Here is a 23,162-nt window from a genome sequence, read left to right as displayed (position 1 = left end):
CCACTAACCAAGTCATCACTATTGGTTAGGACCAGATCTAAAATGGCTGATCCTCTTGTTGCTTCTCCCACTTTCTGGACAATGAAGTTGTCTGCAAGGCCAGTGAGGAATCTGTTCGACCTTATGCTCTTGGCTGAGTTTGACATCCAACAAATATCAGGATAGTTGAAATCCCCCATTACTACTATCTCACTTCCTTTGGAATGCTTGGCCATCTGTTCCAGGAAGGCATCATCTGTGTCCTCAGTTTGGCTTGGGGATCTATAGTAAACTCCCACAATGAGATCACTGTTGTTTTTCTCTCCCTTAATTTTGACCCAGATACTCTCAATTTGGCTTTGAAGTTTTAAATCCTGGATCTCTTCACAGGTATACATATCCCTAACATATAAAGCTACTCCTCCTCCTTTCCTGTTTGGTCTATTTCTCTTAAATAGATTGTATCCCTCTATTACTACATTCCAGTCATGAGACTCATCCCACCAGGTTTCAGTGATGCCTATTATGTCATATTTAGTTTGCTGTACCAAGAGCTCAAGTTCATCTTGTTTATTTCCCATGCTCTGTGCATTAGTATACAGACATTGAAGACCGTTGATCATTCCCCCATGTCTCTTATTTAAGGATATTTTTGTCCCACCACTAGGTCTGCATGCTGCTTGCTCCATTTGGTCCTTGACATTTGGATGATCATCTTCAGCATTTGATAGACTCCTACCTTCAGGACCACTGTCTCCCTCCCCCACATAAGTCAGTTTAAAGCCCTCCTGATGAGGTTTTTGAGTTTTGTGGCAAAAACATTCCTCCCAACTTTTGTGAGGTGCAGTCCATCACTTGCCAGAAGTCCATCTTCAAGAAACTGCAGGCCGTGATCTAGGAATCCAAACCGTTCCTGTTTGCACCATTTGCGAAGCCAGTTGTTCACTTCCCCTATTTTTCCCTCTCTCCCTGGGCCATGTCGTTCAACTGGGAGGACAGAAGAGATGACAATTTGTGCATCTAATTGCTTCAACTTCCTGCCCAGAGCCTCATAATCATTTTTGATCTTCTGTAAGCTATGGCTTGCAGTGTCATTGGTTCCCACATGCACCAAAAGGAAGGGGTATTTGTCAGTGGGTTTTATGATTCCTTGCAGCCGTTCTGTTACATCTTTGATCTTGGCCCCAGGTAGACAGCACACCTCTCGAGACATCTTGTCAGGCCCACAGATCACTGCTTCTGTACCCCTCAGTAGGGAATCCCCAATCACCACTACACGCCTCTTCATAGGCTTGGTTGGGATTCTTCTATGTGCTGTCCCTTCCAAGGTTACCTGCATATTTCCAGAGGACTGACTTGGTTGCTCGTCTTCATATTCCTCATCAACTGTGATGAGGGAGAGATCCTCAGGTGGAGTCTGTTCCTCGTCTTCCATGAGCACTTCAAAACGGTTGTGTAATTCTAAGCACTCAGAGCGATCCCTGGGCCTTCTACTTCTATGAGTCACGTTCCTCCATACATCTGGCTGCTGTGTTGGGGAACTGACCTCCTCCTCAGGGAGATCCCCTGTCTCCTCCTTGGTGCAGACAGTGTGCTCTGCTGCATCCGAGAAAAGCTCCAGCTCTTTAATTCTCTGGAGCGTAGATACACGCCCCTGAAGCTGCTGCACCTTCTCTTCCAGAAGGGCAACCTTGTTTTCTAGTAGGGAAACCAACTTGCAATTGTTGCAGGTGTAGCTACCCACATCCTTTGGCAAGAAAATTGTGGGTGCCGTGGGCACTGAAGGAGGCAGAAGTAATCAAAGCCCAAAAGAAAGAGCACTTTCCCAGAGGAGAGGTGAAAAAGAAAGAACCAGCCTGGCCCCCAACCGCTCCCATATCAGCCTTTTATTGGCCAGACCTAGAGTTTGGATTTTGGATTTGATATCCTGCTTTATCACTACCTGAAGGAGTCTCAAAGCGGCTAACATTCTCCTTTCCCTTCCTCCCCCACAACAAACACTCTGTGAGGTGAGTGAGGCTGAGAGACTTCAGAGAAGTGTGACTAGACCAAGGTCACCAAGCAGCTGCATGTGGAAGAGTGGAGACTCGAACCTGATTCCCCAGATTACGAGTCTAGTCTACCGCTCTTAACCACTACACCACACTGGCGAGACCTAGAGCTAGGAGTTTGGATAGCCTTTCGGGGCATACAACACCCGGTATCCAAGCCTTCTTCCCTGGTCAGTTCCCCAACTGGTGCCTCCCCTCCCCCTTCCACCCTGCCAGTCAATGACAGCAGCAGCAGCAGCAGCAATAAAATTAGTACAATAACAATATGCACTGTGGTCCTCTAGCTGGAAGAATAACTCCTGGGACAATGGAAAAGTACTATCATCCCCAAACCCCAGAATAAGCAGCAGCTCTGGGGTGCCCCATGGGGTTCATGAGTGAAGATGCCCCGCCCCCAGGAGACTTCCCTGGTACCTGCAGCCCCTCCTTCTCCCTCTTGCAATTAGGCTTAGGGGCGGGGAATCTCCCATTAAATTACAGAATTTTATGTTTTCTTCAGAATGCGTAGGAGGCAGGGATAAATTCTAGCGAAGAAGCAGTGTTTGGAGATCATGTGGTGGGGGGAGGGGGACAGAGTTTGGTGGAAAAACCAGACACACACACACACACACACACACACACACACACACACACACCATCTTGCATGCTTGAGTACAGCAACTCCAGGGCATAAACTAAGTATCAGCGGGGAAGGGGCCACATGCAGAGCAATTCCCATGCAGAGGTCAAAACAACAACAACAACCACACACACACACACACACACACACACAGGCAGCAGGACTTCCTCAGTAATAGTTTACTGAGGGTTCAAAGCATACAGTTCTCATTGCGTCCCCAGTGAGGCACAAAGCTTAGCTCCTGAGAGCAAATCCAGTTTCAGCAGTAAAAAAATATACACCCACAGTATATCTAAGTCAGGCACACAAACCGGCAGAAGGGAGCAAGGGAGGAAAGAGGCTGGAACGACACAAGGCAATGGAGGTGTGTGTTTCTCTTCCTGTCGTCTGGGAGGGAAGTCATCAACTGGGCATCTTCAGGGGCTTCACGAAGCAAAGTTTTCTGCCGGCTGCTTCCAGGCACATCCCAGAAACACACGCTGTGATTCGTGGTTTATTGCCATATCAATTGTTTTTCAAAGGATATCGCGATGTGGTCTAGAAACCGGTATTGGACGAGCTATTAATATATCGCCCAGCCCTAATCCTCACTCCCCACCAGCAATCCAGATTGTCCCTCTCTATCAAAAGGTATCTTACATCTAAAATTATACTCCCTATTGTGAGACATTGCCTTCAATATTTCATTACTGTTCAGTTTTACATATAAACACAAGAACTTCACATACACATCATGCTTTGAAGACTGATTTCCTGCTGAGTTTATTACTGTGAAGAAAGGAGTGGATTCTGAGAGGAACACGTCCCACATTCCATACATCTAAATGGGTTCTCCCCTGTGAGAGTCCCAAGATGTTTCTTAAACACTCCATTATAACAAAAGCACTTTCTGCAAATCTTTCCATTTAAACTGCTTCTACTCTTCAGTTGTTGATGGGTTTGTACGGTTAAACTATTAAAGTTCTTCCTGATCATGAGTCTGTTGATACAGGACTTCCACTAGGACTGACCCTCTATCTACTTTCCTGACATTTACATGGTTTGTCTCTTGTGCAAGTTTTTTGACTTAAATCAAGGGCTCCCCTCTGACTGAAGTTCCTTCCACATGCCATACATTTATATGGTTTCTTCCCTGTGTGTCTGCTGATGTTTTCTAAGATTTCCACTGTGACTGAAACTCTTTCCACACCCCATACATTTATATGGTTTCTCTCCTGTGTGAGTCCGTTGATGTTGTCTAAGGTTTCCATTATCACTAAAACTCTTTCCACACTCCATACATTTATATGGTTTCTCTCCTGTGTGAGTCCGTTGGTGTCTTCTAAGGGACTCATTGAAACTGAAGCTCTTTCCGCACTCCATGCAATTAAATGGCTTCTCCCCTGTGTGAATCTGTAGATGTCTATTGAGTTGTCTACTCCTACTGAAGTTCTTTCCACACTCCATGCATTTATATGGTTTCTCTCCTGTGTGAGTCTGTAAATGTCTATTGAGGTGTCCACTGTACCTGAAACTCTTTCCACACTCCATACATTTATATGGTTTCTCTCCTGTGTGAGTCCGTTGATGTTTTCCAAAGTTTCCATTATCACTAAAACTCTTTCCACACTCCATACATTTATATGGTTTTTCACCCGTGTGAGTCCGTTGATGGCTTCTAAGGTTTGCATTTAAACTGAAGCTCTTTCCACACTCCTTGCATTTAAATGGCTTCTCCCCTGTGTGAGTCTCTAGATGTATGTTGAATTGTCCACTGTGACTGAAACTCTTTCCACACTCCATACATTTATATGGTTTCTCTCCTGTGTGAGTCCGTTGGTGTCTTCGAAGGCACGCATTTAAACTGAAGCTCTTTCCACACTCCATGCATTTAAATGGTTTCTCCCCTGTGTGAATCTGTAGATGTATATTGAGTTGTACCCTCTTACTGAAGTTCTTTCCACACTCCATACATTTATATGGTTTTTCACCCGCGTGAGTCCGTTGATGGCTTCTAAGGTTTGCATTTAAACTGAAGCTCTTTCCACACTCCATGCACTTAAATGGTTTCTCTCCTGTGTGAGTCCGTTGATGTGTTTTAAGTCTTGCATTGAAACAGAAGCTTTTTCCACACTCTATGCAATCATATGGTTTTTCTCCCATGTGAGTTCGCTGGTGTAATTTAAGGTCTCCACTCTGACTGAAGCTTTTTCCGTACTCCATACATTTAAATGGTCTTTCTCCCGTGTGAGTCTGTAGATGACTATTGAGGTGTCCACTCCAACTGAAGCTCTTTCCACACTCCATGCATTTAAAAGGTTTCTCCCCTGTGTGAACCCGTTGGTGTCTTCTAAGGTTTCCATTATCACTAAAACTCTTTCCGCACTCCATACATTCATATGGTTTCTCTCCTGTGTGAGTCCGCTGATGTATATTGAGGTTTCCCCTCTTTCCAGACTCCTTGCATTGGAATCTTTTCTTGCCCATGTGAGTACCTTGATGTGCTCTAAGTGTTCCACTATCAGTTAAACTCTTTCCATTCTCCATAGCTTTAAACGGTTTCTCCCCTTTTTGAGATGTGAGCTATGTGTGCTCATTCAGTGAAGCATATTCCACATTTCACACATTATAATGGTTTTTTCTAGTGAAATGAAAGTTGCTCCCTCCCCTGAAATTCTGACTTGTCTTCTCCATCACTTTCCTCAGGGTGGGCTGAGAAGAAGTCCTGTTTGGGTTTCAAGGAAGGGAACAAAGAAAAAAAGAACACATCAAGCACCATTAGCACCCTCTCTTATTTCGATGTCTCCTACATTCTCCACCCATGTTCCCAGATTTTAGGAAATGAAGATGCAATGTCATCAAATGATACTAATGCATCAGCAACCTTTCATAGTTTATCAATCATCGTTAATAAAGCAGCATGATCTTGGAATACAGCCTTTTCAAATCTATTCTTTCCTCACAGGAAAGGCAGCTGCTCTCTGTCCATCAACAGGTCCTCTCTTTCTCCACTTCATCATTCCTTTGAACATTTCCCATCCTCTGCATCATAATCCTCCATCCACCCCCGTTTCCACCTCTAAATCTTCATGAATCACCTGCACAGTCCCATTGGCCTCAGGAGGTCCATGTGGACCATTCTGTGAGACCCAGGTCTACGTCTTTTCCAGGGACTGTGGTCTGGGTCAGTCAGAGGACTAGAGACAAGGCTTGGCGCTTGGGGTCAGCTGAATGGGTGCTCAGGGAAGCTCCTGTTCTTGGAGATGGACCTCCGTCTACATGCCTCACATTGCATTGAAAGAGCAGGAGAAGCCGAAGGAAAGCAGCTGGCACATGGGGATCCCAGATGGAAACACCCACCTCCATTGTTCTTTATAATAATGATGTGCTGCCTGACCTCGTGCCCCTTTTCTGACACAGGACTATCCTAATCTGGCACTGAAAAAGCTGGATATCAAAGGCAAATGGATAACTGTACTTAAGGGAAACTTCAACCTTGAACATGTAGTATTGATTCATTAATGGCCAGAAGTTGTGTTATTTCTGGGGACATGAATTTATTCCTGATCCATCTTAAATATCATAATTATAGGATGCCTTGGGGTGTTAGGGGAGCAGTAGTACCTTTGGTGGCCGACATGTTGGGGGGGGGGGGTTCCCACCCTGCACTGAGTGCTCACCTGTGGCTTCCAGAAGCTGCCAGCATGCAACAGAGGCCAGGATCCAAGCAACGGCTTCAACCGGCCGGCTAAACCAGGTGAGGATAGCTGATGGGTCTCAAATCGTTGGTGGGTTGGGGAATTCTGCTGCAGGTGAAGGCAGGCCCTGGTGGATGGAGAGGATGAGAACAATAGTGAATCTCACAGTCAGGAAGGCAGATCCTGTCCATGTTGCAGAGGAAAGGGAAGGGAAGATGGGGCTCGTCAACCGGGGAAGGGAGCCCATTGAGAAGGAAAACTCTGATCCTAAACCTCCGCTGCCTCGTGGGTTATCCTCAGGAGAAGAAAAGGCTCTGGAGGAGAACCTCTCTAAGACCGTTGGATGGTGTCCAGCAACTCCTGCAGCCAAACTGGTGCCAAACCTACTGCTCTGCTTTCGTTGGGACCATAGTAGCCAGGCTGAGAAGAGGGTCTAGGCAGCCCAGGACCCCCAACCCCACTGCCCAGGCTTCCATTGCTGCTAACACAGCAGTTTCGGATGAAGAGATGAGCTCAGACCTGTCTATCAAAGTCTGTCCGATGTTGAATAAGGAAAACAGAAGTGCTATTTTCATCATACGTCACTGTCAAAGTATTCCGAATATTTGTTTTTTGAAGGAAAGACCACCAAGCATCCTATGGCCCCTTCAAAGCTAATGAAAGTATTGTGCCTGGAACTTTTGTGGGCTGCAGGACCAGGAAAGCTTCTGCCACCATTATCCTTCCAATTGGGATTCAGGCCTCATCCTGGAACTGAAACTGTGGATGATTCCCAGATCTTCCTCTCTTTTAAATTGGAACCAGTGAAGGCAGTGAATGCCTTGTGCGCATTTCCAGAGGTGGTTGGAGGATGGATGGCGGCTAACAGATTTAGGTTGAACCCTGACAAGACAGAAGTAACAATTTGGGGGCACAGAGGGCGGGCAGGTGTGGGGGACTCCCTGGTCCTGATGGGTTAACTGTGCCCCTAAAGGACCAGGTACTCAGCCTGGGGGTCATTTTGGACTCACAGCTGTCCATGGAGACGCAGGTCAGTTCTGGGTCCAGGGCAGCTGTCTGGTACGTAGGCTGAGACCCTACCAGCCTGCAGACTGTCCCCCCCCCCCCCGAGTGGTGCATGCTCTGGTTATCTCCTGCTTGGACTATTGCCATGTGCTCAACATGGGGCTACCTTTGAAGGTGACTCAAAAACTCCAAATAATGAGGACCTAGGAGCAGCCGCCGGGACCACATATCACTGGTCCTAAAGGATCTTCCCTGGCTCTCAGCGCATTTCTGAGCTTAATTCAAACTCTTGGTGCTGACCTTTAAAGTGTCATGGTTGCATTTTTTCAGGCATAGAAAAGTATTGGTCTCATGTAGAGAGATGATTCCTAGTCTATTGGTTCAAGAAGGTTCTGGTAGTTTTACTCTGTGATTCAAAGTTGTATTCTCTAACTGGAACATTTTAGCTGATAAGGCAGTTTCCTTTCTGCTGAGAGCAGGTGGTGGGATAAGTGGTTATGAGGTTAAGAATAATAATATTAATAAATTTTAATTGGTACCCCACCCTCCCTGGCCAGAACTGGTTTCAGGGCAGTTGACACTGGCTACAAAGAATAAGAGGAACAGAAATGCTTTTGAGGTGCAACTTCTATATCAATCCTGAGAGCCTTTCCACGGACTCTGCACCCCTGTTTCTTATGACAGGTGTACATTATCCTCATCCTCAATGAACCCGGCAGTGGGAAAGACACTTAAAGATGGAAACCTGAGAGAGAGGGAAAGGTTTCCGGCTGCTTCCTGGGTGGGAGTGCGGAAACAAAGAGCCGCTTCCGGGAAGCTTCCCCTCCCCTCTTCCTCTTGGGATTTCCTCTCCTCTGCAGGGGGACCAATGGTTGGTGTTGAATAGTGGCTAAGAAGGATGAAGACACAGCTCTCAAAACAACCAGCTCTTTATTCTAGCTCTGAGTCCAGGCTGAACAGTAGCTTAGCCAACTGGTTTATATAGTATTCTGTAACTTGCAACAGTAACAAACTTCCCCTAGCTACCCAATCCGTGAACAGCACTCTCAATCCTTCATTTGCTTGTTGTGGACATGAGTGAGAATTGCAGTAAACTTAATACATAACAGTTGGACTTGGAAGAGCCAATGAGTCTGGGCAGGGAAGGGAAGGGGCTTCTGGGGTGGGAAGAGGATGGAGCATGCAGGAAGGAAGGAAGGAAGGGGGGGGGCTGGACACCCCCCCTTTCCAGGGATCCCTCTCTGGTTACCTTGACGGGGAGGCGGATTCCTGGGTGGGAGAGAGAAGCCAAGACGGTGACGATGGGGACGTCTCCCTAAAATCTGGTCTTCCGATCTCTCTCTTCTCTCCCCCCCCGCCAGGGATGCTCCCCCCCACTTCCTCGACCTCCCCTCTCTTTCCCTGTGTCTCCCCTCCGCACCCCTTGTCTCTCCATCCGGAGCCCCCCCCCCAAGACGAGTAGAGAAGGGACGAGGGGGGGTCTGTATCCAGGCGTCCCCCGCTCCCGTTAACCCTTTCCTGGCCCGCCTTTCTCCATGCAGAGACCACAGGGTCTCAGGGATCCCTGCGTGGGGGAAACGGGGCAAGGGGGGTCCTCGTGGGGACCCCCTGGGTGGGCGCCCCATGCCCCCCCCTGCCAAGGCGCCTAAGGGGCCAAGGAAAGCCCCCTTCGCAGCACGCGTGCAGGGATCGACAACATGCAGACGGGAACCACGAATGGCGCTTTGCGGAGCTGGCGGGGGTCTCTGGGTCCTTTTCTCTCCCCCCCCCCGCCCTTTTACCTCTTTCCCCTCGTTCCCGATTCTCTTTCCCACGGGGGGGGGGGATTTCCCCTGCGTGTACCTCCTCCCCTTTCCGAAAGCGCGCGCCCCTAGAGCTACGGCGCAGAGCAGCAATCCGGTGTAGAAGCTCCACTTCCGGGAGAAGCAGGCAGTTTGGGAGGGGGCTCTCCCCCCCCCATTCCCGGAACAGAAGCTGGATGGCGAGGAGGAGGAGCAACATATTGGGGAGGGGATTTGGGGTTGAGGGGGCGGAGGGAGGGAAGGATGTGCCGGGAGGAGTGGGGAGGAATTTAGTGGGGGGAGAGGAAGGTTTTTGACCTCCCCTCTTCCTTCTGGGGATCAGGAGAACGAGGGAGGGGCTGATCCCAGCAATAAAACTGCAAAGTGGGGGTCGCCCCCCCCCACAATGGTTACATTGCAAAATCCTTCCTTCCCCCACCCCACGGCATGACCTCAGAATGCTCCATCCATGTTTTAGGTCTTGGTGCTGTTAACACCAGGAATGGGGGCGCAGAATTGTACCTCGCTGATGGTGCCGTGGGCACTGAAGGAGGCAGAAGTAATCAAAGCCCAAAAGAAAGAGCACTTTCCCAGAGGAGAGGTGAAAAAGAAAGAACCAGCCTGGCCCCCAACAGCTCCCATATCAGCCTTTTATTGGCCAGACCTAGAGTTTGGATTTTAGATTTGATATCCCGCTTTATCACTACCTGAAGGAGTCTCAAAGCGGATAACATTCTCCTTTCCCTTCCTCCCCCACAACAAACACTCTGTGACGTGAGTGAGGCTGAGAGACTTCAGAGAAGTGTGACTAGACCAAGGTCACCCAGCAGCTGCATGTGGAAGAGTGGAGACTCGAACCTGATTCCCCAGATTACGTCTAGTCTACCGCTCTTAACCACTACACCACACTGGCGAGACCTAGAGCTAGGAGTTTGGATAGCCTTTGGGGGCATAGAACACCCGGGATCCAGCCTTCTTCCCTGGTCAGTTCCCCAGCTGGTGCCTCCCCCCCCCCTTCCACCCTGCCAGTCCATGGCAGCAGCAGCAGCAGCAATCAAATCAGTACAATAACAATATGCACTGTGGTCCTCTAGCTGGAAGAATAATAACTTCTGGGACAATGGAAAAGTACTATCATCCCCTAACCCCGGAATAAGCAGCAGCTCTGGGGTGCCCCATGGGGTACATGAGTGAAGATGGACCCCCCCCCAGGAGACTTCCCTGGTACCTGCAGCCCCTCCTTCCCCCTCTTGCAATTAGGCTTAGGGGCGGGGAATCTCCCATTAAATTACAGAATTTTAAGTTTTCTTCAGAATATGTAGGAGGCAGGGATAAGTTCTAGTGAAGAAGCAGTGTTTGGAGATCATGTGGTGGGGGGAGGGGGGGACAGAGTTTGGTGGAAAAACCAGTCACACACACACACACACACACACACACCCATCTTGCATGCTTGAGTACAGCAACTCCAGGGCATAAACTAAGTATCAGCGGGGAACGGGCCACGTGCAGAGCAATTCCCATGCAGAGGTCAAAACAACAACAACAACAACAACACACACAGGCAGGAGGACTTCTTCAGTAATAGTTTACTGAGGGTTCAAAGCATACAATTTTCAGTTGGTGCCCAATGAGGCACAAAGCTTAGCTCCTGAGAGCAAATCCAGTTCCAGCAGTAAAAAAATACACCCACAGTATATCTAAGTCAGACACACAAACCGGCAGAAGGGAGCAAGGGAGGAAAGAGGCTGGAACGACACAGGGCAAAGGAGGTGTGTGTTTCGCTTCCTGTCGTCTGGGAGGGAAGTCAGCAACTGGGCATCTTCAGGGGCTTCACGAAGCAAAGTTTTCTGCCGGCTGCTTCCAGGCACATCCTCAAAACACACACTGTGATTCGTGGTTTATTGCCATATCAATTGTTTTTCAAAGGTTATCACAATGTGGTCTAGAAACCGGTATTGGACGAGCTATTAATATATCGCCCAGCCCTAATCCTCACTCCCCACCAGCAATCCAGATTGTCCCTCTCTATCAAAAGGTATCTTACATCTAAAATTATACTCCCTATTGTGAGACATTGCCTTAAATATTTCATTACTGTTGTTTTACATATAAACACAAGAACTTCACATACACATCATGCTTTTAAGACTGATTTCCTGCTGAGTTTATTGCTGTGAAGAAAGGAGTGGATTCTGAGAGGAACACGTCCCACATTCCATACATCTAAATGGGTTCTCCCCTGTGAGAGTCCCAAGATGTTTCTTAAACACTCCATTATAACAAAAGCACTTTCTGCAAATCTTTCCATTTAAACTGCTTCTACTCTTCAGTTGTTGATGGGTTTGTATGGTTAAACTATTAAAGTTCTTCCTGCTCATGAGTCTGTTGATACAGGACTTCCACTAGGACTGACCCTCTATCTACTTTCCTGACATTTACATGGTTTGTCTCTTGTGCAAGTTTTTTGACTTAAATCAAGGGCTCCCCTCTGACTGAAGTTCCTTCCACATGCCATACATTTATATGGTTTCTTCCCTGTGTGTCTGCTGATGTTTTCTAAGATTTCCACTGTGACTGAAACTCTTTCCACACCCCATACATTTATATGGTTTCTCTCCTGTGTGAGTCCGTTGATGTTTTCTAAGGTGTCCATTCTGACAGAAGCTCTTTCCACACTCCATACATTTATATGGTTTCTCTCCTGTGTGATTCCGTTGGTGTCTTCTAAGGGACTCATTAAAACTGAAACTCTTTCCACACTCCATGCATTTAAATGGTTTCTCCCCTGTGTGAATCTGTAGATGTCTATTGAGTTGTCTACTCCTACTGAAGTTCTTTCCACACTCCATGCATTTATATGGTTTCTCTCCTGTGTGAGTCTGTAAATGTCTATTGAGGTGTCCACTGTACCTGAAACTCTTTCCACACTACATACATTTATATGGTTTCTCTCCTGTGTGAGTCCGTTGATGTTTTCCAAAGTTTCCATTATCACTAAAATTCTTTCCACACTCCATACATTTATATGGTTTTTCACCCGTGTGAGTCCGTTGGTGTCTTCTAAGGGACTCATTTAAACTGAAGCTCTTTCCACACTCCATACATTTATATGGTTTCTCTCCTGTGTGAGTCCGTTGGTGTCTTCTAAGGGACTCATTGAAACTGAAGCTCTTTCCGCACTCCATGCATTTAAATGGTTTCTCCCCTGTGTGAATCTGTAGATGTATATTGAGTTGTCCACTGTGACTGAAACTCTGTCCACACTCCATACATTTATATGGTTTCTCTCCTGTGTGAGTCCGTTGGTGTCTTCTAAGGGACTCATTTAAACTGAAGCTCTTTCCGCACTCCATGCATTTAAATGGTTTCTCCCCTGTGTGAATCTGTAGATGTATATTGAGTTGTCTACTCCTACTGAAGTTCTTTCCGCACTCCATGGATTTAAATGGTTTCTCCCTTGTGTGAGTCTGTAGATGTTTTCTAAGGTGTCCATTCTGACAGAAGCTCTTTCCACACTCCATACATTTATATGGTTTCTCTCCTGTGTGAGTCCGTTGATGGCTTCTAAGGTTTCCATTATCACTAAAACTCTTTCCACACTCCATACATTTATATGGTTTCTCTCCTGTGTGAGTCCGTTGATGGCATCTCAGGTTTGCATTGAACCTGAAGCTCTTTCCGCACTCCATGCATTTAAATGGTTTCTCCTCTGTGTGAACCAATTGGTGTTGTCTAAGCTTTCCACTCTGACTGAAGCTTTTTTCACACTCCGTGCACTTAAATGGTTTCTCCTCTGTGTGAACCAATTGGTGTTGTCTAAGGTTTCCACTCTGACTGAAGCTCTTTCCGCACTCCATGCATTTAAATGGTTTCTCCTCTGTGTGAACCAATTGGTGTTGTCTAAGGTTTCCACTCTGACTGAAGCTCTTCCCACACTCCATGCACTTAAATGGTTTCTCTCCTGTATGAGTCTGTAGATGTATATTGAGGTGACCACTGTGACTGAAACTCTTTCCACACTCCATACATTTATATGGTTTCTCTCCTGTGTGAACCCGTTGGTGTCTTCGAAGGTTTCCACTATCACTATAGTGTCGTCCGCACTCCATACATTCATATGGTTTCTCTCCTGTTTGAGTCTGTAGGTGAATATTGAGGTGTTCACTCTGATTGAAGCTCTTTCCAGACTCCTTGCATTGGAATCCTTTCTTGCCCATGTGAGTCCGCTGATGTGTTCTAAGTGTTCCACTATCAGTAAAACTCTTTCCACTCTCCATACCTTTAAATGGTTTCTTAGCTCCTTGAGATAGTTGATGTGAGCTATGTGTGCTCATTCAGTGAAGCATATTCCACATTTCACACATTATAATGGTTTTTTCTAGGGAAATGAAAGTTGCTCCCTCCCCTGAAATTCTGACTTGTCTTCTCCATCACTTTCCTCAGGGTGGGCTGAGAAGAAGTCCTGTTTGGGTTTCAAGGAAGGGAACAAAGAAAAAAAGAACACATCAAGCACCATTAGCACCCTCTCTTATTTCTATGCCTCCTACATCTCCACCCATGATTCCAGATTGTAGTAAATGAAGATGGAATGTCATCAAATGATAGTAATGCATCAGCAACCTTTCATAGTCCTCAATCATCGTTAATAAAGCAGCATGATCTGGGAATACAGCCTTTTCAAATCCATTGTTTCCTCACAGGAAAGGCAGCTGCTCTCTGTCTCCTTCTCTGGTTCCTCGTTCCTTTGGATATTTCCCATCCTCTGCATCATAATCCTCCATCCACCCCTGTTTCCACCTCTAGAATCATAGAATCATAGAGTTGGAAGAGACCACAAGGGCCATCCAGTCCAACCCCCTGCCAAGCAGGAAACACCATCAAAGCATTCTTGACAGATGGCTGTCAAGCCTCTGCTTAAAGACCTCCAAAGAAGGAGACTCCACCACACTCCTTGGCAGCAAATTCCACTGCCGAACAGCTCTTACTGTCAGGAAGTTCTTCCTAATGTTTAGCTGGAATCTTCGTTCTTGTAGTTTGAATCCATTGTTCCGCGTCTGCTTCTCCAGAGCAGCAGAAAACAACCTTTCACCCTCCTCCATATGACATCCTTTTATATATTTGAACATGGATATCATATCACCCCTTAACCTTCTATTCTCCAGGTTAAACATACCCAGTTCCCTAAGCCGTTCCTCATAAGGCATTGTTTCCAGGCCTTTGACCATTTTGGTTGCCCTCCTCTGGACACGTTCCAGCTTGTCAGTATCTTTATTGAACTGTGGTGCCCAGAACTGGACACAGTACTCCAGGTGAGGTCTGACCAGAGCAGAATACAGTGGTACTATTACTTCCCTTGATCTAGACGCTATACTCCTATTGATGCAGCCCAGAATTGTATTGGCTTTTTTAGCTACTGCATCACACTGCTGACTCATGTCAAGCTTGTGGTCTACCAGGACTCCTAGATCCTTTTCACATGTACTGCTCTCAAGCCAGGTGTCACCCATCCTGTATTTGTGCCTTTCATTTTTTTTGCCCAAGTGTAGTACTTTACCTTTCTCCTTGTTAAAATTCATCTTGTTTGCTTTGGCCCAGTTGTCTAATCTGTTAAGGTCATTCTGAAGTGTGATTCTGTCCTCTGGGGAATTAGCCACCCCTCCCAATTTGGTGTCGTCTGCAAACATGCTCAGGATGTCCTCAAGCCCATCATCCAAGTCATTGATAAAGATGTTGAATAAGACTGGGTCCAAGACAGAACCCTGTGGCACCCCACTAGTCACTACTCTCCAGGATGAAGAGGAGCCATTGATGAGCACCCTTTGGGTTCGGTCAGTCAGCCAGTTACAAATCCACTGAATGGTAGCATTGTCTAGCCCGCATTTTACCAGCTTCTTTACAAGAATATCATGGGGCACTTTGTCAAAGGCCTTGCTAAAATCAAGATAGGCTATATCCACAGCATTCCCTTCATCTACCAGGCTTGTAATTCTGTCAAAAAATGAGATCAGATTAGTCTGACATGACTTATTTTTCAGGAACCCATGCTGACTTTTAGTGATCACAGAGTTTCTTTCTAGGTGCTCACAGACTGTTTGCTTAATGATCTGCTCTAGAATCTTTCCTGGTATTGATGTCAGGCTGACTGGGCGGTAATTGTTTGGGTCCTCTCTTTTCCCCTTTTTGAAAATAGGGACAACATTTGCCCTCCTCCAGTCTGCTGGAACTTTGCCTGTTCTCCAGGAATTTTCAAAGATTATTGCCAGTGGTTCTGAAATCACCTCTGCCAGTTCTTTTAATACTCTTGGATGTAGTTCATCTGGCCCTGGAGACTTGAATACATCTAAACTAGCCAAGTATTCTTGTACTACCTCCTTACTTATTCTGGGCTGTGTTTCCCCTGCTGAATCATCTGCTCCATATTCTTCAGGTCGCGCGTTGTTTTCTTTCTTGGAGAAGACTGAGGCAAAGAAGGCATTGAGGAGTTCTGCCCTTTCTCTGTCCCCTGTTTGCATTTCACCATCTTCTCCCCTAAGCGACCCCAGTGTTTCCTTGTTCTTCCTTTTGCTACGGACATACCCATAAAAGCCCTTTTTGTTGCTTTTATTTCTCCATCCGACCAGTTAAAGGGACTATGAACGTCATCGCTGATGCATTATCAAGAAGACCTGATCACACGGACTGAGCCATAAAGGAGTCACCATGCCAGTAATGAACTATTGCATGTCTGGGTAAAATATGCTATTGCATGTAAATAAAGGTTTCAAAAGGGTATGTATTTTTACTGTTGCTGAAACTGTTATGTTATATGTGTAAAAGAAATTAAAAGGTAAGAGTAACATGATTTAAATGTTTATGTTAGGAAATTAGTTAGTTGTGTGACCTTTTAATATGCCATTTGTAACAGGGGGTTACTTAAAACTAGCAACGCCCTGTTACAAATTTAATATGGGGGGAGGTATGTGGCGATTCGCCACCTAGACAAACCCAGCATGTGAGGGGTTAAGCTTAGAGCAGATAGAACCCTCGGGGGCGGGCTCAGCCCAGGGATAAAAACCCCTCCCGAGTGGTAGTTAGTCAGTTGAGGTTGGAGTTGAGTTGAGGTTGAGGGAGTGGGAGTTGGTGTTGAGCTAGGAGTGGTTGGTTATATGCAGAGAGAGCTGGTTTAATATATTGAGGAAGGAGAATAGGTGGTGATTTAGTCAGACGGGATACAAAGTTGTGAGATTATTAATAAATATTTACTTAGTTGACTTTAGCGGTAATAGGCCGGTAATTTATAATTAGAGGTAATAGGCCGGTATAGGAACCATCTGAAATTTAGAACAACCTAAGATTTGTACTGCAACCATTAAGCATATGAACACACAATAAAGCAACTTCGTTTTATTTTATCTGTATCCTGGTCTGTGGTGTTTTGGTGGAGGTGTTTATTTTGTAGTTGGCACGTCACCAATCGACCGTAAAACGTCCAGTGGTGATGTGCAGGTCAGAGTGACCGCTAGCAAGTCTAAGTTCATTCTGTGCTTTAGCTTTTCTGACTTTGTCTCTATACGTGCTGGCTATTTGTTTGAATTCCTCTCTGGTGATTTCCCCCTTTTTCCATTTTTGGTACATCTCCCTTTTAAATCTTAACTCAGTTAAAAGTTCTTTAGATAGCCACCCTGGCTTCTTTAGGCACCTTCCATGTTTCCGTCTCATTGGTATTGCCTGAAGTTGTGCTTTTAATATCTCCCTTTTAACACACTCCCAACCGTCATGAACTCCCTTCCCTTTTAGCATTTCTGTCCATGGGATTTCACCCAGCGTTTCTCTAAGTTTTCTGAAGTCGGCTTTCTTAAAGTCTAGGATTTGAGATTTAGTATGCTTGGTTGCTCCTTTCCGCTGAACAATAAACTCCAGAAGAGCATGATCACTCCCACCTAATGATCCTGCCACTTCTACCCCACTAACCAGGTCATCACTATTGGTTAGGACCAGATCTAAAATGGCTGATCCTCTTGTTGCTTCTCCCACTTTCTGGACAATGAAATTGTCTGCAAGGCCAGTGAGGAATCTGTTCGACCTTATGCTCTTGGCTGAGTTTGACATCCAACAAATATCAGGATAGTTGAAATCCCCCATTACTACTATCTCACTTCCTTTTGAATGCCTGGTCATCTGTTCCAGGAAGGCATCATCTGTGTCCTCAGTTTGGCTTGGGGAGCTATAGTACCGGTAAACTCCCACAATGAGATCACTGTTATTTTTCTCTCCCTTAATTTTGACCCAGATACACTCAACTTGGCTTTGAAGTTTTAAATCCTGGATCTCTTCACAGGTATACACATCCCTTAATTTTGACCCAGATACACTCAACTTGGCTTTGAAGTTTTAAATCCTGGATCTCTTCACAGGTATACACATCCCTGACATATAACGCTACGCCTCCTCCTTTCCTCTTTGGTCTATTTCTCTGAAATAGATTGTATCCCTCTATTTCTACATTCCAATCATGAGACTCATCCCACCAGGTTTTAGTGATGCCTATTATGTCGTATTTAGTTTGCTGTACCAAGAGCTCAAGTTCATCTTGTTTATTTCCCATGCTCTGTGCATTAGTATACAGACATTGAAGACCATTGATCATTCCCCCATGTGTCTTATTTAATGATATTTTCCTCCCGCCACTAGGTCTGCATGCTGTTTGCTCCATTTGGTCCTTGACATTTGGATGATCATCTTCAGCATTTGATAGACTCCTACCTTCAGGACCACTGTCTCCCTCCCCCACATAAGTCAGTTTAAAGCCCTCCTGATGAGGTTTTTGAGTTTCATGGCAAAAACATTCCTTCCAACCCTTGTGAGGTGCAGCCCATCACTTGCCAGAAGTCCGTCTTCAAGAAACTGCAGACCGTGATCTAAGAATCCAAACCGTTCCTGTTTGCACCATTTGCGAAGCCAGTTGTTCACTTCCCCTATTTTTCCCTCTCTCCCTGGGCCATGTCGTTCAACTGGGAGGACAGATGAGATGACAATTTGTGCATTTAATTGCTTCAACTTCCTGCCCAGAGCCTCATAATCACTTTTGATCTTCTGGAGGCTATGGCTTGCAGTGTCATTGGTTCCCACATGCACCAAAAGGAAGGGGTATTTGTCAGTGGGTTTTGTGATTCCTTGCAGCCGTTCTGTTCTGTTACATCTTTGATCTTGGCCCCGGGGAGACAGCACACCTCTCGAGACATCATGTCAGGCCCACAGATCACTGCTTCTGTACCCCTCAGTAGGGAATCCCCTATCACCACTACACCCCATAGCTGCCAAGTTATCCCTTTTTTACAGGGATTTTCCCTTATGCTGAATAGGCTTCCTCGCGAGAAAAGCGAAAACTTGGCAGCTATGCACTACACGCCTCTTCATAGGCTTGTTCGGGATTCTTCCATGTGCTGTCTCTTCCAAGGTTACCTGCATATTCCCGGAGGACTGACTTTGCTGCTCATCTTCATATTCCTGATCAACTGTGATGAGGGAGAGATCTTCAAACGGAGTCTGTTCCTCGTCTTCCATGTTAAGGGAGAGGACTTCAAATCGATTGTGTAGCTCTAAACACTCAGAGCGATCCCTGGGCCTTCTACTTCTATGAGTCACGTTCCTCCATACATCTGGCTGCTGTCTTGGGGAACTGACCTCCTCAGGGATGTCCCCTGTCTCCTCCTCCTTGGTGCAGACAGTGTGCTCTGCTGCATCCAAGTAAAGCTCCAGCTCTTTGATTCTCTGGAGTGTAGAAACACGGACCCGAAGTTGCTGGACCTTGTTTTCCAGTAGGGCAACCTTGCCTTCCAGTAGGGCAACCAACTTGCAATTGCGGAAAGTGTAGCTGCCTACATCCTTTGGCAAGAAAACAAACATTGCGCAGGAATTGCAAGTGACTACAGTTGTTCCCTCCCCCTCCATCTTGAAAAGCTTGAAGTCGGTGGTGAAGAAGAAGAAGCCTAGGCTCCCCCCCCCCCTAATAAATGTGTGAGACTTGCTGAGCTAAAACTAAAAGATGGGTCAAACTGCGCGCCTGGACACACAAGCCTGGACAGTCACCTAAATCCAAGAGGCAGAAGCCCTTCTGCTCCCTCTTCAGTTGCTGCACTCCAAGCACTGACTAGCTCCGCCCACAGCTAATCACCTGGCTCCCCTGACTCACCAGAAGGTCACTGCAAGGTCACCAACCAGAAACAAACAGATCTAGATCTTCATTAATCCCCTGCACAGTCCCATTGGCCTCAGGAGGTCCATATGGACCATTCTGTGAGATCCAGGTCTACATCTTTTCCAGGGACTGTGGTCTGGGTCAGTCAGAGAACTAGTGACAAGGCTTGGCGCTTGGGGTCAGCTGAATGGGTGCTCAGGGAAGCTCCTGTTCTTGGAGATGGACCTCCGTCTACATGCCTCACATTGCATTGAAAGAGCAGGAGAAGCCGAAGGAAAGCAGCTGGAACATGGGGATCCCAGATGGAAACACCCACCCCCATTGTTCTTTATAATGATGTGCTGCCGGACCTCGTGCCCCTCTTCTGACGCAGGACTATCCTAATCTGGCACTGAAAAAGCTGGATATCAAAGGCAAATGGATAACTGTACTTAAGGGAAACTTCAACCTTGAACATGTAGTATTGATTCATTAATGGCCAGAAGTTGTGTTATTTCTGGGGACATGAATTTATTCCTGATCCATCTTAAATATCACAATTATAGGATGTCTTGGGGTGTTGGGGGAGCAGTAGTACCTTTGGTGGCCGACATGTTTTGGGGGTCCCCACCCTGCACTGAGTGCTCACCTGTGGCTTCCAGAAGCTGCCAGCATGCAACAGAGGCCAGGATCCAAGCAACGGCTTCAACCGGCCGGCTAAACCAGGTGAGGATAGCTGATGGGTCTCCAATCCTTGGTGTGTTGGGGAATTCTGCTGCAGGTGAAGGCAGGCCCTGCTGGATGGAGAGGATGAGAACAGCAGTGAATCCCTCAGTGAGGAAGGCAGATTCTGTCCATGTTGCAGAGGAAAGTGAAGGGAAGGTGGGGCTCGTCAACCGGGAAAGGGAGCCCATTGAGAAGGAAAACTCGGATCCTAAACCTTCGCTGCCTCGTGGTTTATCCTCAGGAGAAGAAAAGGCTCTGGAGGAGAGCCTCTCTAAGACCGTTGGATGGTGTCCTGCACACCTCCTTCCAGCAACTCCTGCAGCCAAACTGGTGCCAAACGTTCTGTTCTGCTTTCTTTGGGACCATATCAGCCAGGCTGAGGAGGGGGTCTAGGCAGCCCAGGACCCCCAACCACACTGCCCAGGCTTCCATTGCTGCTAACACAGCAGTTTCAGGCGGAGCGATGAACTCAGACCTGTTTATCAAAGTCTCTCCTATGTGGAATATATAAAACATAACTCCTTTTTATATCATACGTCAATGAAAAAGTATGCAGAATATTTGTCCTTTGAAGAAGTATCAAGTGCCCCCTTCAAAGCTAATGAAAGTATTATGCCTGGAGCTTTTGGGGGTGCAGGACCAGGAAAGCTCCTGCCACCATTATCTTCCTCCCCCCTCAGGCTTTTTAACATCTATATGAAGCCACTGGGAGAGATCATCAGGGCATTTGAGCTGGGCGTTCACCAGTATGTGGATGATACCCAGCTCTACCTCTCTTTTTAAATTGGAACCAGTGAAGGCGGTGAATGCCCTGTTTGACTGTCAGCAGGTGGGTGGTGGCTAACAGATTGAGGACAAATCCTGACAAGACGGAAGTACTGTTTTTTTGGGGGGGGGCAGAGGGCAGGTAGGTGTGGGGGACTCCCTGGTCCTGAATGGGGTAACTGTGCCCATTCAGGACCAGGTGTGCAGCCTTGGAGTCATTTTGGACTCACAGCTGTCCATGGAGGCACAGGTCAGTTCTGTGTCCACGGCAGCTGTCTACCAGCTCCATCTGGTACACAGGCTGAGACCCTACCAGCCTGCAGACTGTCTTCCCAGAGTGGTGCATGCTCTGGTTATCTCCTGCTTGGACTATTGCCATGTGCTCAACATGCGGCTACCTTTGAAGGTGACTCAAAAGCTGCAAATAGTTAAGACCAATCTAACCTCATTGAGGCTCAGGACCTCCAATGTGTTGTTATTTGTGGACCTTAAGGTCCTCCGCAGGGCATACCAGCAAAGGCAGTCCGGTAGGTACAAGGATCCTAGGCCGCATAGGGCTTTAAAGGTCAAAACCAGCACCTTAAATCTGACCCTGTACTCCACTGGTAAAGCACTGGATGAATGTGGTCCCATGGCAGGGACCCTGTAAGGAGCCTCGCCACAGCATTCTGCACCCGCTGGAGTTTCTGGGCAGCCCCGCGTAGAGCGAGTTACAATAATCAAGCCTGGAGGTGACCGTCGCACGGATCACTGTGGCCAGATCAGGGTGAGAGAGGTAAGGGACCAACTGCTTGATACGGTGGGGATGGAAAAATGGCACCTTTGCTGTGGCTGTAACCTGCGCCTCCATGGAAAGGGAGGCGTTAAAGGCTACACCCAAACTCTTGACAGAAGGAGCTGGCACTAATTGAGCCCCGGCAAGAGATGGGAGATGGCCCCCCAACCCCATGTCGTCCCGACCCAGCCAGAGGACCTCTGTCTTCGAAGGATTTAGCTCAACCGTCTCCCACGCAGCCATCCAGCCACAGGATCCAAGCATCTGGTCAGTGTGTCCAGGGACGAGGCAGGGTGGCCGTCCATCAAAAGATAAAGCTGGGTGTCATCAGTATATTGATGACAACCCAGCCCAAAACTCTGGACAATCTGAGCAAAGGAACGCATAAAGATGTTGAAAAGCATCAGGGAAAGTATTGCGCCCTGGGGACTCCGCACACCAAGGAGGGCTGTGGCAACGAGTCCTTCCTTAGCGCCACCCTCTGTCCCCGACCTGAGATAGAAGGAGATCCTTCCTTGTGTTTGGGAACCAGATGAAGCTGGTTTGAACTGGAGTGAACCAGGCTTGTTATCCAGTCCCAAGGTTACTCTGCCATTGAATTGCTTATAAATTACAGTATTGAAAGGTGCCTGGTCCCACTTCCTATCCTGCTATTCTGTACTCTGCTTGTGTGTTTCTTACTTGAGTGCTGTTTGGGTTTGCTAAGTTAGGGTTTTACTGGAAGTTAATTTTTTGCTCCTTTTTTTGGCTCCTGTTATGCTTATTTACCTTCAGTAATAAATTTCTCTGCTGATTGAATTTTTTTGCTGCTGTTTTTTCCTACTCTGCTAATAATATGTCGTACTTGATCTAGAGATCATTATGGAGGAGAAAAATCTGCAACCTAAAGCCCAGACTTGGTTCTGAAGACCTGGAGGAGCATCTCCAAGCCCATCGTCCAGCCCAGACACTGAGGTCCTACTCAGAGGGTCTTCTGCTAGTGTCCCTCCCCCCCCCATGAGAAATGAGGTTACAGGAAACCAGGCAGAGGGCCTTCTCGGTGGTGGCACCCACCCTGTGGAACGCTCTCCCTTCAGAGGTCAAGGAAATGAACCACTATCTCTTCTTGTTGTTATATTGTGATTGTTTGTAGTTATTTTGGATTTGTACTACAATATCAGATCTCAAAACATTATGGGTGGAGAAAATCACAGGGTTGCCGTGAACTATAATCCCACCCACAAATTCTAATTCACATACAGTCTGTAAATTTGGGGAGGTCACACACCTCACCTGTGCTAAAACTGGCAGTCTTTGGCCTGCATAGGCAAACCCTGCGTGTAGAGCCTCCAGCCACAGGCACTGTCTATCATGAAAATGGGTCCTTTGACTGGGAAGATTCATGCAGTCGCTGTCATCGGATGCTGATGGATTGTATCTCAGCTTGTCAGTCACTCTGACGCTGCCTACAAAGAATAAGAGGAAGAGAAATGCTTTCGACTTCTATATCAATCCTGAGAGCCTTTCCACGGACTCTGCACCTGTGTTTCTGATGACAGGTGTACATTATCCTCATCCTCAATGAACCAGGGAGTGGAAAAGACACTTAAAGATGGAAGCCTGAGAGAGAGGGAAAGGTTTCTGGCTGC

At 46.9% G+C, this 23,162-nt stretch overlaps 2 protein-coding genes across 4 annotated transcripts; both read right to left on the bottom strand.

Annotated features, from left to right (window-relative positions):
• Positions 1–2,817: 2,817 nt before the first annotated feature.
• LOC132592714 (uncharacterized) lies at positions 2,818–22,922 on the bottom strand. Of its 3 annotated transcripts, none has more exons than XM_088676543.1 (3): positions 22,807–22,922; positions 6,309–6,453; positions 2,818–5,353 (listed from the first exon to the last, which is right to left on the bottom strand). In XM_088676543.1, the coding sequence occupies exon 3, from the start codon at positions 5,173–5,175 to the stop codon at positions 3,766–3,768; it is 1,410 nt and encodes a 469-aa protein (XP_088532669.1). In that variant the 5' UTR covers positions 5,176–5,353; positions 6,309–6,453; positions 22,807–22,922; the 3' UTR covers positions 2,818–3,765. The 3 variants fall into 3 exon arrangements, with proteins under 3 accessions (XP_088532669.1, XP_060135276.1, XP_088532670.1); XM_060279293.2 differs by lacking the exon at positions 22,807–22,922 and adding an exon at positions 8,581–9,464; XM_088676544.1 differs by lacking the exon at positions 22,807–22,922 and adding an exon at positions 9,113–9,464.
• LOC132592713 (uncharacterized) lies at positions 11,262–22,942 on the bottom strand. Its single transcript, XM_088676534.1, is given in 3 exon segments — positions 11,262–13,574; positions 19,918–20,065; positions 22,807–22,942. A coding segment is annotated over 1 exon segment (1,815 nt). The 5' UTR covers positions 13,447–13,574; positions 19,918–20,065; positions 22,807–22,942; the 3' UTR covers positions 11,262–11,631.
• Positions 22,943–23,162: the final 220 nt, after the last annotated feature.

The sequence above is a fragment of the Zootoca vivipara genome, chromosome 9 (genome assembly GCF_965207765.1).
Source record: "Zootoca vivipara chromosome 9, rZooViv2.hap1.1, whole genome shotgun sequence".
In the NCBI taxonomy this organism is placed as follows: domain Eukaryota; kingdom Metazoa; phylum Chordata; class Lepidosauria; order Squamata; family Lacertidae; genus Zootoca; species Zootoca vivipara.
The sequence above is the reverse complement of the archived record's forward strand: the minus strand, read 5'-3'. Positions and strand labels throughout refer to the sequence as shown.

Bases quoted from the DNA above. Each gene is read 5' to 3' on its own strand.
- LOC132592714 (XM_088676543.1), bottom strand. From the start codon at position 5,175: ATGGAGAATGGAAAGAGTTTAACTGATAGTGGAACACTTAGAGCACAT.